The sequence below is a fragment of the Sitophilus oryzae genome, unplaced genomic scaffold (genome assembly GCF_002938485.1).
Source record: "Sitophilus oryzae breed Bouriz unplaced genomic scaffold, Soryzae_2.0 scaffold_1740_pilon_pilon, whole genome shotgun sequence".
Lineage (NCBI taxonomy): Eukaryota > Metazoa > Arthropoda > Insecta > Coleoptera > Curculionidae > Sitophilus > Sitophilus oryzae.
The window spans coordinates 775,237-789,943 of NW_022146436.1; the positions used below are offsets into that span (position 1 = coordinate 775,237).

At 34.3% G+C, this 14,707-nt stretch overlaps 1 protein-coding gene across 1 annotated transcript in view; it reads left to right on the forward strand.

Moving 5' to 3' along the window:
* Window positions 1–14,707, forward strand: part of LOC115881810 (dynein regulatory complex subunit 2) — a 62,400-nt gene that overhangs the window by 42,787 nt on the left and 4,906 nt on the right. Inside the window, exon 5 of the mRNA XM_030899481.1 lies at window positions 11,464–11,854. Within this exon, the coding sequence (XP_030755341.1) occupies window positions 11,464–11,854 (391 nt within the window). The remainder of the gene's footprint in view (window positions 1–11,463; window positions 11,855–14,707) is intronic.

Sequence of the window (14,707 nt, forward strand, 5' to 3'; positions counted from 1 at the left end):
AACTGGTAACCCCAGAAACATGCTTATGAGTTTTTTTTGAAATTTTCAAAGTAAAATAAATCCGTTATTTTGAACTTACGATAGAGAGAAAATATGTTTCTTTTATCCAGATCTACCACCCCTTAAAATACTTGCATTTATTTCTGGGACACCCTGTATAAGGTTTGTTTATAATTAAGAAAGTGTCCTTGTTTAAGGATAGTATTGAATCTACTATGATACAAAAATAAGCATGGGCGTCCCGATCTTACTATTTGTGAATTGTTAGGGTGTTTTTTGTGTTAGTTTATCGGTAAGTTTATATTACCCCCATTAACCCTTCCGTATATGAGCCCTGACTTCAAGAGAGACTGATATATCAATATTTTCTCATAAGGCTTCTTTTCTCTTATTTAGTATCATTATAATTTGCACTGAGGTTATTAAAAAAAAGTTAAAATAATTTTATTCATCCAACACTTCAAATAGTTCCTCAACATCAGCAAATAAAAATTAAATGGATGTGATGAATAAACCAGTTCAATCGACATAAAGGTACATGGCAACCTAAAAAGACACCAAAAATGACCCCATTTCCAATTAAACCAATATTTCTGCACATGCTCGAGGGTTTTTACTCATAATTCTATTGTCCGAATTAAAATGCATATTGGAAGAGAGAGAGTGTGCGATATAGATCGCAAGAAAAGCATTCTGCAGGCTGCACTTTGCTTGAGTTGGAAAGTGACTTTGATTCGTCCCTACAAAAATTAAAAGACAGTTAGAAAGATAAAATTATGGAAAATTCTCAGGATTTGCAAGAAATTTTAAATGATAAAATTAATATTTAAGAAGATATGATCGCAGAAAATTCTAAAGATTTATACAGGCCAGCTATAATATAATAAAATACTTAATTTAGAAGAAAAAATTATAGAGGATTCTACGGAGCTACAAGGCAAAATAGCATAAATCGAGGAGGATGTAAACAGAAAGATAGAAATTTTGAAGGACGAAATGGCAAAGGCGAATTCACCAAAATGTCAAGAATCATCGGAGAACCCGAAACTAGTAGAAAATAAGTCTACCTCAAAGATAGTTATGAAACCTCCACAGTTTGGCGGAAAAACTGCTTGAGCCAACTATTTTTACCAGTTTGAAGCCGCTGCGAAAGCGAACGGCTGGACAACCGCTGAAAAAGCTACCGCTTTGACTATTGCACTGCAAGGAGACGCTACTGATATCCTGCAGACAGTACACTGAATTACACGCAAACAAGTGGAAGGCTCGCTCGTACGCAAACGCTTCCTTTAAAACTAGCCTTCGTGTGAGAGTAGTGCAGCTGCAAATAGTGTATTGTTTTCTCTGTCTATCACTTTTGTGTTTATGAGAGTCCTCATCAATTTCAACTTTGATTTCAATTTAAACTTATTTTTTTCACGTTTTTTAAGAAAAAATGGTGAAAAGTTGTTGTGCCTATAACTGCACTAATGTGTGGAGCCCAAATCAGGATATTCAATACCACAGGTAAGTCGGTTTTGGTTTGGAAGTGCAATTTTAATGAAAAGGTATCCATGTTCTTGGGATTTCCATTGAAAAATCCAATCCTTATGGAGCAATGGGTAAAAGCTACACGATTGGACAATTTTACTCCTACACCTTATACCCCGATATGTAGTCAACATTTCAAAATGGAAGATTATTCAGAATCAACTGCAAGCAAGAAAAGGTTGAAAGCTAATGTAGTGCCATCAATTTTTAATTTTCCAAGGTATTATCAAGAACATAAATTTAAACGTAGAAAATTGGAACGAGCTCATAAAGCTGAGGTGGAGGTGACGGTAGAGGTAAATAATAGTAAATTTGATAGGTTATTGCATATTAAATTTATGTTATTGTAATTTTTAGTTAGAAAACATCATGCCAAAATCAAAAGACATTGATGAACGACCCAGACATCACCAAGAAAGGTAAAATTCCCAGAAACTAGTATCAAAAATAAAAAAATTAAGATTCTCCAGCAACGCCTAAAGAGAAGAAACATGAAGATAACTACTATGAAGGACTTAATAAAAGTATTACAGAAAGAAAAAAAAATGAGTAACGATTTGGAAACTGTGCTTCAAAATAATTTTGAAGGTTTAATCCTAGATTTAGCCCAAAGTGAAATGAAAAATTCAAATGTAGCTCCTTCACGAAGAAGATACTCTGAAGAATTAAAAAAGTTTGCATTAACTTTATATTTCTATAGTCCCAAAGCATATAATTTTATTCGAAAACAAATTAAGTTACCCCATCCCTCCCGGATAAGAAACTGGCTATCTGCACGAAAATGTGAAGTTGGTTTTCTTCAGAGGTGTTTAATTATATAAAATGTAATGTCCAAGAATGTGTACATATGCAGGATGTGGCTTTAATATTTGACTCCATGGCCATTAGGTCTCAAATAGTGTATGACAAAAAAAATGACAAGCATTGTGGCTATGTTGACTGTGGTGCTATAGCTGCTCCTAATTTAGAGGAATTGGCGACTGAGGCTCTTGTTTTTCAAATAGTATCGTATTCAAAAAAAATTAAATTACCAATCGCCTATTTCCTAGTTAATAAAATTTCAGCAAATCTGCAAGCTCAATTGATTAAAGTTGCTATTGAGAAGTTAGGTGAGGTCGGGGTTTGTGTCCGATCAGTGACATGTGATGGATGTGCAACGAATTTGAAATCATTACATTTGTTAGGGTTCAGAATATCATCTGAAGAAATAGTTGCAAATATTAAACATCCCCAGAATGCCAATAAGATTTACTGCATACTGGATCCATGCCATATGCTAAAATTGTGCCGGAATGCATTATCTGAGTATGAATTAAATTCTGATTTAGGTCCAATATCATTTAATTTCATTAAAAAATTACATGAGGTACAAGAAAAAGAAGATTTTAAATTTGCTAATTCTTTAAGTAACCAACATATAAATTATTCAGGCAAAAAAATGAAAGTGAAACTGGCAGCACAAACAATAAGTGCTAGTGTTGCAGATGCGATAGATTATTTGAGACAAAGTGGTGATCCTGATTTTCAGAATAGTGAAGCTACTACTGAATTCATCAGGTTTTTTGACAGACTTTTCGACATGATGAATTCGAGATGTATTTACGGAAAAAACTTTAAATCTCCAATGTCATTAAGAAATAAATGTGTTTGGGAGAGCTTTTTTCAAAAATCACGAGACTATATTAAAAAAATAAAAATTGGGGATAAGGATCTTCTTAAACATCCCCGAAAAACATTTGCTCTAGGTTTTTTCATTAATACTTAACAGTTTTGAAAAATTAACTAACGATCTTTTAAATATGGGAAATAAGAGTTTGAAGTATTTCCTGACCTATAAAACTTCACAGGACCATCTCGAACTGTATTTTTGTTGTATCAGATCAAGAACGGGATGGAATAATAACCCTAATTGCCTGCAGTTTCAATGGACTCTTAGGAAGCTACTTTTCTCAAATTATGTAACTCCATCAATTAACGCCAATTGCGTAGATTTTCAACAAGAATTTTCTACAATATTTGATTTTCAATCTGAAACCACCTCAGATTTGCAAAGAAATGAGGGTGTCGAAGGTACAGAGTTTCAGTTTTATCGAGTTTCTTTATCTTCACTTCAAAAAAACATATTATTTTATATCAGCGGTTTTGTTGTTAGGAAATTTTTATCTAAATCTAATTGTGAATATCGTCACAATATTGTTTTAGACAAAAAGTCAAACGTTGACCACAATTATGCCATTGATGTGAATGTAGTTTCTGCATTTACTACTTTTATTTCAAGAGGAAAGCTTCTGGTGAGTTCGACTGCAGTATTTAAAATTGTTGAGTTTTCAGAGAAAATATATAAAACCTTGATTATTAGTGGTCAACGTGGCCAAAAAAAGTTGTGTGTATCTGTGGTTTCTTCTCATTTCATACCCTTAATATCACAAAATCTTTTCGAACCACATCCTGTTATAGATACTTGCAATGATCTACATGAGATTCAAATTATTAAATTTATTGCAAGTAAATATGCAGATTTGAGAATTTATAGCGATGCAAAAAAAATGTCACAAAGAGTTTTAGGTAATAGAGAAGGTCTTCGGCAGAAGCTTACTAAAACAATTTTATTTTATAATATCTAATTTTTGATGCCTTCGTTTTTTAGTAAGTAAGAATGTTAAATCAAAAACTAATTTTTAAGTTAAGTGGTGTTTTAGATTGTAGAAGTTTTTTTGTATTCTGATATTGGTAGGTACCGAGGTAGGTACATAAAAAAATGAAAATATTAACATTGGGTTTTATTTTTATTATTTGTTTCCTATTCCTTTCCTCAATTAATAAGGTTCTTTTGTAACGTAATTAGTTAAGTTTTACTTACCTAGGTATCTCAAAAATCGTAGGTACCCGTACCCCTAACCTATGAAGACTTACCCGTCGTATTAAAATAAAGGCTTTAGGTAATAAATAATAATAAAGAATACATTATATTTTATTTATTAAGCCTGAAGTATAGTTAAAAGTTGGTAAAAACTTTTAAATCAAACAAAAAAAAACTTTTAAGTTGCGAGCCCACAATCATCTCATTACTGACAATGTGTAGAAGAAGGAGGCATGTATCAGGACAGTATCACCATCAGAACAAGGAGATTATCAGCAACTAGTACGATATTTAGAAATAAGGTACGGCCATGGTCATTTGGAGCAACTCTATCATTTAAAAGTCAAGAACGGTGTTCAGATGCCTAATGAGACCCTATACGAGAATATCAAGCTGAAATAGTCCGCCGTGTTCGCCTTGCGTGCCCTGCTATGCCCGAAAATGTTATGGAGCGCTTAACAGTACAGGATTTTATGGATGATTTATGGGACAACGAGACAAGGCAAGCAGTACTTTTAGCTCATCCAACAAATTTAGGAGATGCTCTAGCACGTGCCCTGTAATTTGAGGCCGTGCAAGAATGCTCTAGGTCTCTAGGGTTTGTACGGGCTGTTGAGGATTGCTCCGACGACTCCAAAGTGGAAAGGATTGTGCGGAAAGTGCTGGATCATTATATGAGCAAGAAGGGGGGACCGATTCGCTGCTGGAATTGCGGACAGATGAGAAATCGTTTTAAAGAAGGGAAAGAAGCGAAAGTTTTAAGAATGAGTGTGGTTAATGATACTTAGCAACCCGAAGATCTTGCAAAGGACCAAATCAGTGATCCAAAATTAGGCTTACTCATTAACTGAAAAAACGCGGACCGAAGCCCAAGGTGGAAGTTTGCAGATATTCGTAGAACGTGAAGTCGTACTGGGCCCAGTGGGATTTTCTGGTTATAGATGACAGATTACTTCGCCGTGTGATCGAGAAACCAGAGGGGCAAGAAAACCAGAAGCAGATTGTCATTCCGAAGAAGAGGGTCCCGGAAGTCTTGGAGGAAGTTCACAATGAAATCGGCGGCGGGCAACTTGGTATTACCAAGACACTTCGAAAACTGAGAGAACGGTTTTATTGGCTGAATTGTAAAGAATATGTAAGGGACTGGTGCAAGAAATTTGATGTTTGCGCCATCTTAAATGGACCACAAAACCGAGTTAAAGCCCCAATGCGCCAGTACAATGTAAGACTCCCCCCAACCCCTCACCAATTACACCCCATTGTGGTAGTAACGGATTACTTCCGTAAATGGGTCGAGGCCTACGTGTTGGCAAATCAAGAAGCGTCCACCATTGCTGATGCCCTTGTTAAAGAATGGATCTGCAGGTTCCGTGTTCCCATGGAACTTCATTCAGATCAGGAAAGAAACTTCGAGTCCAATCTGTTCCAAGGCGTCTGCGGAGTCTTTAAGATCAGGAAGACCAGGTTGAACGCATGAACAGAACCATCAACCATTATCTGGCCAAAGTAGTCTCTGATCACCAACGAGACTAGAACAAATTCATTCACCTGTTCCTGTTGGCCTATCGTTCATCCGTCCAAGAATCCACAGGGTAGACTCCAGCCAGCATCGTTATGGGGCGGGAAGTCCGCCCACCTTGTGATTTGAAGTGCGTGGTTGCCGACCGGGAGACGATGTCGCTGGAGAAGATTATGTCCACAGACTACATCAACGAATGGTTTTTAGAGATGACGATTTAGAGATGTTACTATTCCACAAGACGCCGCGCCGTTAGCATAGTGTTTGCCTTTCTTCCCTGAGCGTTTCTGTCCCTAATGGCTTTATCCAGAGTGCCATCCCTTGAAATTTTGGCTCCCAAGTATTTATAATTTCTGCAACTGTTAATATTTTGACCGTTTTCGAGGGGGACATTTTCTTGGAGTCCGCCGACGCACGATGCACATATATTCCATTTTATCTCAATACACTTCCAATCCCCAGTTTCTGTATTCTTTGATGATCTTTCTGGTCATATTTTCGAAATCGTCGGAGTCTTGCGCCAGTAGTACTTGGTCGTCAAAACTTAATGTATAGATGGTGTTGCTATTTAGCGAGATAACCCATATGGTTACGTTTCCGTTTCCATTGTAGCAGCGTCTTTTCTAAAAATATTTTAAAGAGTTTTGGTGATAGACAGCAACCCTGTTGCAGTCCTTTATTTGGTATGAATCCACTGGAGACTGAATTTTTATTTTTATATGTTTTTTTTATATATTTCTTTAACGTCTTTAAATTATTGTAGCATTGATGTTTGTTGTCTCCAGTATCTCCCACGGTTTAACAAGCGGAACTTTGTCGTACGTTTTTTATGTCAACGAATAGTAGATGGATTTCCTTATTAACAGCTGAATTTTTTGTGTGATACAAAAGAGGTGGTGGACAGTTGATCTTACTGATAGAAATCCAGCTTGTTTTTCAGCTTCATAGTCAGTGAATTCGTTAAAATAATTTTATTTTTTGAATAAAAAAGGATAGTCGATACTAGAATAAATTTAGACAGAAAAAAAAAACAGAAATAATCCAGCGATTAAAAGAGAAACCAAAAAAAATTAAAGCAATTTTTTTTTTTTATTTTTAAAGTAAAATTTCTAGAATATTTTGGTGTTATTTTAAAACCGGCATAGAGAAAATATATTTTTTTTTATCGAGAACTACCAGCCTTGAAAATATTTGCACCCCGTATAGGTGAAACATTAGATGAATAATACGTTTTCTTTTGCAACGCCCCTGCTGAGACCTAATTTTTCTCAAACTTTTTAATATTTCTGTTAACTGATTTCGAGATAGACATCCAAAACAGAACTTGGAATGTTACACCACTCTGCCAATTTCTGTTATCCTAATAAATAAAATGTATCCAAATATTCCCGACTATGCAGTAAAGTGATCTTAGAAATCTCTCCGGCTTTGTCTGTCGGATGATATGGAGGTACTAACCGCAGATAAAGCATTGCATTAGTTAAAAATGATGTGTAAGTAAATAATAGTACAAGCTGAGTGGACAAAATGTTAGATTTTGTTCAACGATCATGCGCCTGTGTCTTTAATCTTTTATCAGTTAAACTGTTTCTAGTCGTTTTTATAGCATGATTTCTTGCTCTCACGATCTTTTCTCCTAAATTCTTTTTCAGAAAAATGTTTTTTATATTCACGGTATTTCAGCCATTGTTTCTCCTAATAGAATGCATATAAATTATTTTTATTTATTAATAAGCTAGAAGAATTCCTAAAATCTTATTTAACTAGTGTCTGGAGTGTGATTGATATAATATGTTTGTTGTATAATGATTTTTATAATTTATAGAAGAGGGGTGAATACTGTTTCTTAAATGAAGGATATGGAGGGGATCTCTGAATAATAGGATTATAGGAATATGCAGGAGGTTAATGCCGTTGAAACTGGCTCCGCAGTTTTTGAAAAGGGTTCGATATACAATATCTCCCCGGAACGTCTTTACAAGAGGAAAACCTTTTTTATGATTAATGTTTTTCTCTAAATCGGTATGAAATTTTGCTTGTTCTAAAATGGTTAATCCAATTTATACTTTTCCTCATTTCTCATCCATACCGATTTAGAGAAAATTAAAAAAAAACATGAAAATATGATTGAATTTGAATCTGAAAACTGAAGTGAAAACACGTTACGATGGTTAATATCATTTCGTCATTATTCTTTGATAGATGGTTATTATTAATTTTGACCAACGTCATATTTTTTGCTGTTGTTAAAGTATCACCTTCCGATAACTAGTATCACACTTTCAGTAGCCTTGAACTAAATAAACTTTGTGCTTCTTTAACATTTTAGAACATCAAAAAATATAAAGATAATCAAAGTTAATAACAATTAATTATTTTGGCGTTTTGATTTTTATAATATAAGGAAAAAACGAGGGAAAAATTCAACCATATTTTGATTTTTTTTTATTTTCTCTATATCGGTATGGACATTTGCAAAAGTATAGACGGGGTTAACCATACTAGAACAAAAGCGAAAAATTTTTATAAAGAATGAAGTTTTCTCAAAATGTTAATGTTTAATATAACTTAATATAAGTTTAACCAACATCCACTACTTATACAAACATTACTGACATGTATACATGCATATAAAATAAATAATAACACAAGCCTGAGTGTTTGCAGTTATAACAAACTAGTGTGTCATGAATTCCCTATCATATACGCCAGGAGACTTTTCTGGCAGTATTTGTGCTGTAGCCGCCTCTGCCTGGTTAATATTTTTTTGCGGATGATCTTCCTGAATCATTTTTCTTTAAAATCTGAGTTGCTGGTTGATAATTCACTAATTTATCGTTAAACAATCTCGTCTTAATGTCAGTGCTGATTATTATTTACAAAAAAACAAAACGCACATCTATATTGCATAGTAACATAAACGCACCCTGATAATCCTTTTAAATCAATTATTCTTTAGAGATTGGACATGAAACAGTTCTGCTGTTGGATAAAATGTTGTATGGCACTCGTGTGTCGCGTATTATAACATAGAATATGAGAACATCATAAATCAACATAATATGAGAACATCATAACTTGAGAAAATTAGCCTTCTCGGCCTACGGCCTCGAGGACTAAACATTTCCCAGCGTGACTTGTTTATAAGATAACACACTAGTATACCATAAATAACTATTTTCCTCTTGTATAGATGATTCGAGGCCATAGTGTGCGAACACAGTGCAAGCAGGTTTCCCGCTTTCCGGTAGTCGGCGCCAATCTGGGTACCTATTCTTGACATCGTTCGCAACTTTGCGTATACGCATCACGTGTATTGTTATAAACAGGGTATCCCAGGAATAAGTGCAAGTATTTTAAAGGGTGGTAGATCTCGATAAAAGAAACATATTTTCTCTTTATCGTTTTTCAAATAAGTCCAAAATAACGCAGTTATTTTACTTTGAAAATTTCCAAAAAAAAAATGATTTTTTGCTAAAATTTTGAGAACCCTCTTCTTCATGTGTCTTCTCCTCATCGGAGGTTGGCGACCATCAATTGGAATTCCTCCCTGTCTTGAGCCAAACCGATAATTGCACTGGCCTCTCCTATATTAAACCACTGGCGCAAATTCCGCAACCAGGTAAACCGTTTACGCCCGATGCCTCGTTTCTCATTCAATCTTTCCCTCAACGATCAGCTGTAGGAAACTATATTTGTTATTTCGAAAAATATGACCAAAATATGCTGCTTTCCGTCGTTTTATTGTAGTCAATAGTTCTTGGACCTTACACATTCTTTCCAATACTTCGAGATTTGTTTGAGAACCACTGGATCTTTTCTGGATTTTCTTTCTTGTAAATTTAATCTACTACCTATGTTGCCATATTATTAAGAAATTATGGTTTTTACATAAAAACAAAAAAAAATACCAAAAAATTTTTCAAAAAATTCCGATTTTTCAAGAAAAAATTATTTAGAAAAAAACCTCATAGACGTGTTTCTGGGGTTGAACTATACTACCAGTTAAGTTGATCCAGACGATCCAAAGAGATTTGATTTAATTTAAAATATCAGAGATATTCTTATAAAAATTAAAATTCAAAATTATCAGGTGCCCATATTAGTCGACGCCGGCGCCGTGGTAACCGTGCTTGTTGATTGTTTCCATTCTGACTTTGACAACTCAATTATTGATGTTCAATTTTGTGTTAAACGTTCAGGATGTTCAGTTTTAGCAAAAAGCAAAAAATAATATTAATATGGGTGATTCTGATTCTGAAAGTGTCCCTTCGGATATTGAAGGGTTTGCGCAAAACGTTGTCGATTCCCTACGTCCCGAAAAATCAAGTCAAACGTACGAGCAAGCCTATGTAAAATTTGAAGATTGGTATAAAGGGAAGAAAATCAAGAATAGTAACGAATCGTAACGGAAAGGTTCTCTTGGCATATTTTGAACATCTTTCAAAACATAGGAAGGCTTCATCACTTTGGGTATATTATTCCATGCTACGTTCAGTTATATCAGTGAAGAAAAATACAGATATTAGTAAGTACGTCCATTTAATTGCATTTCTAAAAAGAAAATCGGAAGGATTTCGGTCAAAAAAATCGAGAATTTTAAGAAAAGAAGACATAGCTCGTTTTTTGTTGGAAGCCGATGATGAAACTTATTTCCTGACAAAAGTTTCATTGATAGTGGGACTTGCGGGAGCCTGCCGGCGCGGCGTATCGAGTTGACAAATCTGCAGCTGCAAAATGTTAAAGATGAAGGACAATGCATTCATGTCATTATTCCATTTACGAAAACAAAGATATCACGAGATGTTTTTATAACGAAAGGGAATGTTGAAGGAATAAATATGGTGGAAATGGTTCGAAGATATATAGCTATGCGGTCAAGCAACACAGAGTATACTCGATTTTTTGTGGGGTACAGAAATGGAAAATGTATTAAGCAACCCGTTGGCATTAATACTTTAGGGAAAATGCCGTATAAAAATGCATTGTTCTTAAGTCTTCCAAATCCACAACAATACACTGTACATTGTTTCCGTAGATCATCTGCGTCGTTGCTTGCAGATTCAGAAGTGGATTTATTAACTGTTAAAAGACATGCTGGTTGGCGCTCTAACACAGTGGCAGAGAGCTATGTAGAAAATTCCAAAGAAAATAAGAAAAAAGTGTCATGTAATATTTTAGGTAACATTTCTGGCAATGATGGGTCTTCAACAAGTTCAAGCACTCAGGAAATAAATTTACTTTCTAAAAATTCAACTCACCTGTCATCGTCTGGAATTAATTTAACCAATTGTACTGATATTATATAATTAATGTTTACAATAAATAAACGTATTTAGGTACCTTTTTTTGGTTGTTTCTTATTTTAAAATTTGCGTGCTATTATGAAAGCCACAATGACATCCAAATGATAATCTTTTGGGTGTAAATTGTCGTAGATTAATTTTATTATAATACAGTGTGTCCAAGAATAATGCACATATTATGTGGAAAACAAATATTACCAAGAAATGATTTGTTTTCAACTTTGCTAATTATTATTTTTATTTTTAAGGAACTCATTGGAACCTTAGAAAACAGTTATGCCGAAATAAAAAAGAGACGCGGAGAAAGACTACAAACGTTAGAATTAGAAGAAGCAGACCTGAAAAAGAAATTCCTAATTGTGAAAAAGCGGCTGAAAAATGATTTGGCTTTAGATGAATTGAGATTAAGATTTCTCAGCTCTTGCTCAAATAGTATTTTGGAATATTTTCAAAATCTGTTATCTAAAGGTCAGCATCTTGTGTCTTTGTCTGTTACGTGCACGAAGTTTGAGACAGAAAGAGAAAGGATTACGAAATGGATACCGATTACTGAGATAACTTTGTCCAGGGATGTAGATGGGGGCTTAACCGATGACGAGAAATTGTACCAAAGGGCTGTAGAAAAAGGTTTTTCATTACGTAAGTGAAAATAATTTTATTGATGTACTTCATACGTACAGGGTGTCTCACTAAGAATAGCTCTCGGCTGTATCTCTGAAAGTATTAGCGTTCTTATTAGGGCTTACGGAAAAAAAATATTTATAACTAAAGGGACTATGAGAAATTGCTGGAAATTATTTTCAAGTTTTAAAAACGGCCGCTAGGGGACGCAACTGCTATGGAAAATAAGAAAATAGAATTTTTACAGAATTTTGCCTAGATAATGAGTACTATAAATAATAGCTTCATAATCTTCACTAAATTTTGGATTTTTTTTGTTAGAACCATTCTCCCCTATCTGCTAAAATAAAGTGGTGGGGGAAGGTTAGATCTGCCTTTATTTAAATGTTAATAACTCCGGACTCTGGATTATCAGAATGCAATAAACGAGGGCTCGCTTAAAAGAGCGTTTCTTACTCTATATTATACCGTATGATCGAATAAAAACGGCGTCAACGATGGCTATGAAATGAAGATCGCTGACATTTTATATGTAAAATTAACGCCGTTTTTTTTCGATCATACGGTACCATAAAAATGATAATAATAAGGTTTTGAACATAGACGCTAGGGGGCGCTTTCTTACAATTTAACAAACATAGCGCGTTTGTTCAAAAAAATGAAATACGATAGTATATGTTATTTTAGCTGATAGTAAAGAGTAGTAAAAGCTTAAAAAGTCAGCGAAAACGCATCTTGATATCTTCTTTCAAACCGAAGATATTAGCAAAATTATAATAAATACCAAAAAATAAGCCCTTAATTACCTTATTTTTACCACACGGTATCAGTAGCCCTCTTGATTATGCCCATTCTAACAAAAAAATAAGATAGAAACGGTTAGTTTATTTTTAAATGGATGAAATACCAGAATACCATAACACCAGATGTATTAATATCTAATAATACAGTGAACAACGATGACTCAGTGAAGTCATGGTAGACTTTGGAAAAAAGTTGCTTTTGACGTAATAGTATAAACGTCAAATTGTTATTAGATCAACATTTCGATAGTCTTAGCAGCGTTTTTTATCTTTTAATTGCCTTTTCAAGTGCCTTTATTATTTGAAGTAGTTGAAGTTGTTGGGGCATTTTGAAAAAGCAATTAAAAGATAAAAGACTATCAAAATGTTGATCTAATAACAATTTGACGTTTATACTATTACGTCAAAAGCAACTTTTTCACTGAATCATCGTTTCTTGTTCACTGTTATTAATATCTTAATTATTAGATATTAATACATCTGGTATTATAGTATTCTGGTATTTCGTCGATTTTAAAATAAACTAACTGTTTCTATCTTATTTTTTGTGTTAGAATGGGCATAATCAAGAGGGCTACTGATAACGTGTTGTAAAAATAAGGCAATTAAGGGCTTATTTTTTGGTATTTATTATAATTTTGCTAATATCTTCGGTTTGAAAGAAGATATGAAGATGCGGTTTCCGCTGACTTTTTAAGCTTTTACTACTCTTTACTATCTGCTAGTAGTAGCAGTAGAGTAAGAAACGCTCTTTTAAACGAGCCCTCGTTTATTGGATTCTGATAATCCAGAGAGAGAGAGAGAGAGTCCGGAGTTATTAACATTTAAATAACGATAGATCTAACCTTCCCCCACTTTATTTTACCAGATAGGGGAAAATGGCTCTAACAAAAAAAATCCAAAATTTACTGAAGATTATGAAGCTATTATTTATAGTACTCATTATCTAGGCAAAATTCTGTAAAAATTCTATTTTCTTGTTTTCCATAGCAGTTGCGCCCTCTAACGACCGTTTTAGAAACTTGAAAATAATTTCCAGCAATTTCTCATAGCCCCTTTAGTTATAAATATTTTTTCCCGTAGGTCCTACGGCAAATACTTTCTGAGATACATCCGAGAGCTATTCTTAGTGGGACACCCTGTACGTGTATGATTACAGTTGAGGGTTGGAACCTTTGGGGTTTCGCTAACCATGTTAGCATCATCAGTAGATGACTAAAACTGTTTTAATTAAACTATTTTAATCATCTGCTGATGAAGCCAACATGGTTAGTGAAACGCTCGTCCATTGCTAAAGTGAAGTCTTTTGGTGTATTGCTGTTTTATGTTGATTATGATGATGTATACCACAGTATACTGTATAATATTATAGTGTTGTACAGGGTGACCCATTTTATCACAGTTTCTCTTTCGAGTTAGGGTCACCTTTTCTTCCTTATTAAGAGATACCGTAATCACAGCTGGTCCATTGTCTGTAAAATTACATATTCCGCAAAATTTCAGAGAAAACCTCCATAACTAAATCAGTCAGAGGATAGTTGGTTTATCGTTTTGTTAAATTGTTTTCAATGTTAAATTGACATTCGATATTGAATAACTTTTTAAGCCGACGTTGGATCGATGGGGACTTTTTTCCTCTTCTTTCTAATGGCTAACCCAAGGTAAACACAATTCCGCTTTGGCGGTGAATTTTGGTAGATTGAAATGTTTAATTTGACCGGAGTATATTGTGGCTTTTATCTAAATGAAAGTGGTGTGGTGATAAAAAATTGTCTGTGAATCTCCTTTCTAAAGTATTCAAGTGTTTTAAGTGTTGGGTGTAGAATAAAGATTTTATTTAAAACATATTTGTCCAATAATCTTCCAACAAGTTCGTCTAACGTATGTAATTTGAGACGCACAGCATCTCGTAAATCATTAATCGAGCATACACTTGAGACGGAGAATATAACTTTATGAGTCTATTACTGGCTGTACTTTCGGGTCGCCCTCAGGGGTCGGGTAAAGCGAGTGTGTGGCTGAAGGAAATATATTACATTCCAATTGGACCGTTGACTCTGTTCATGCT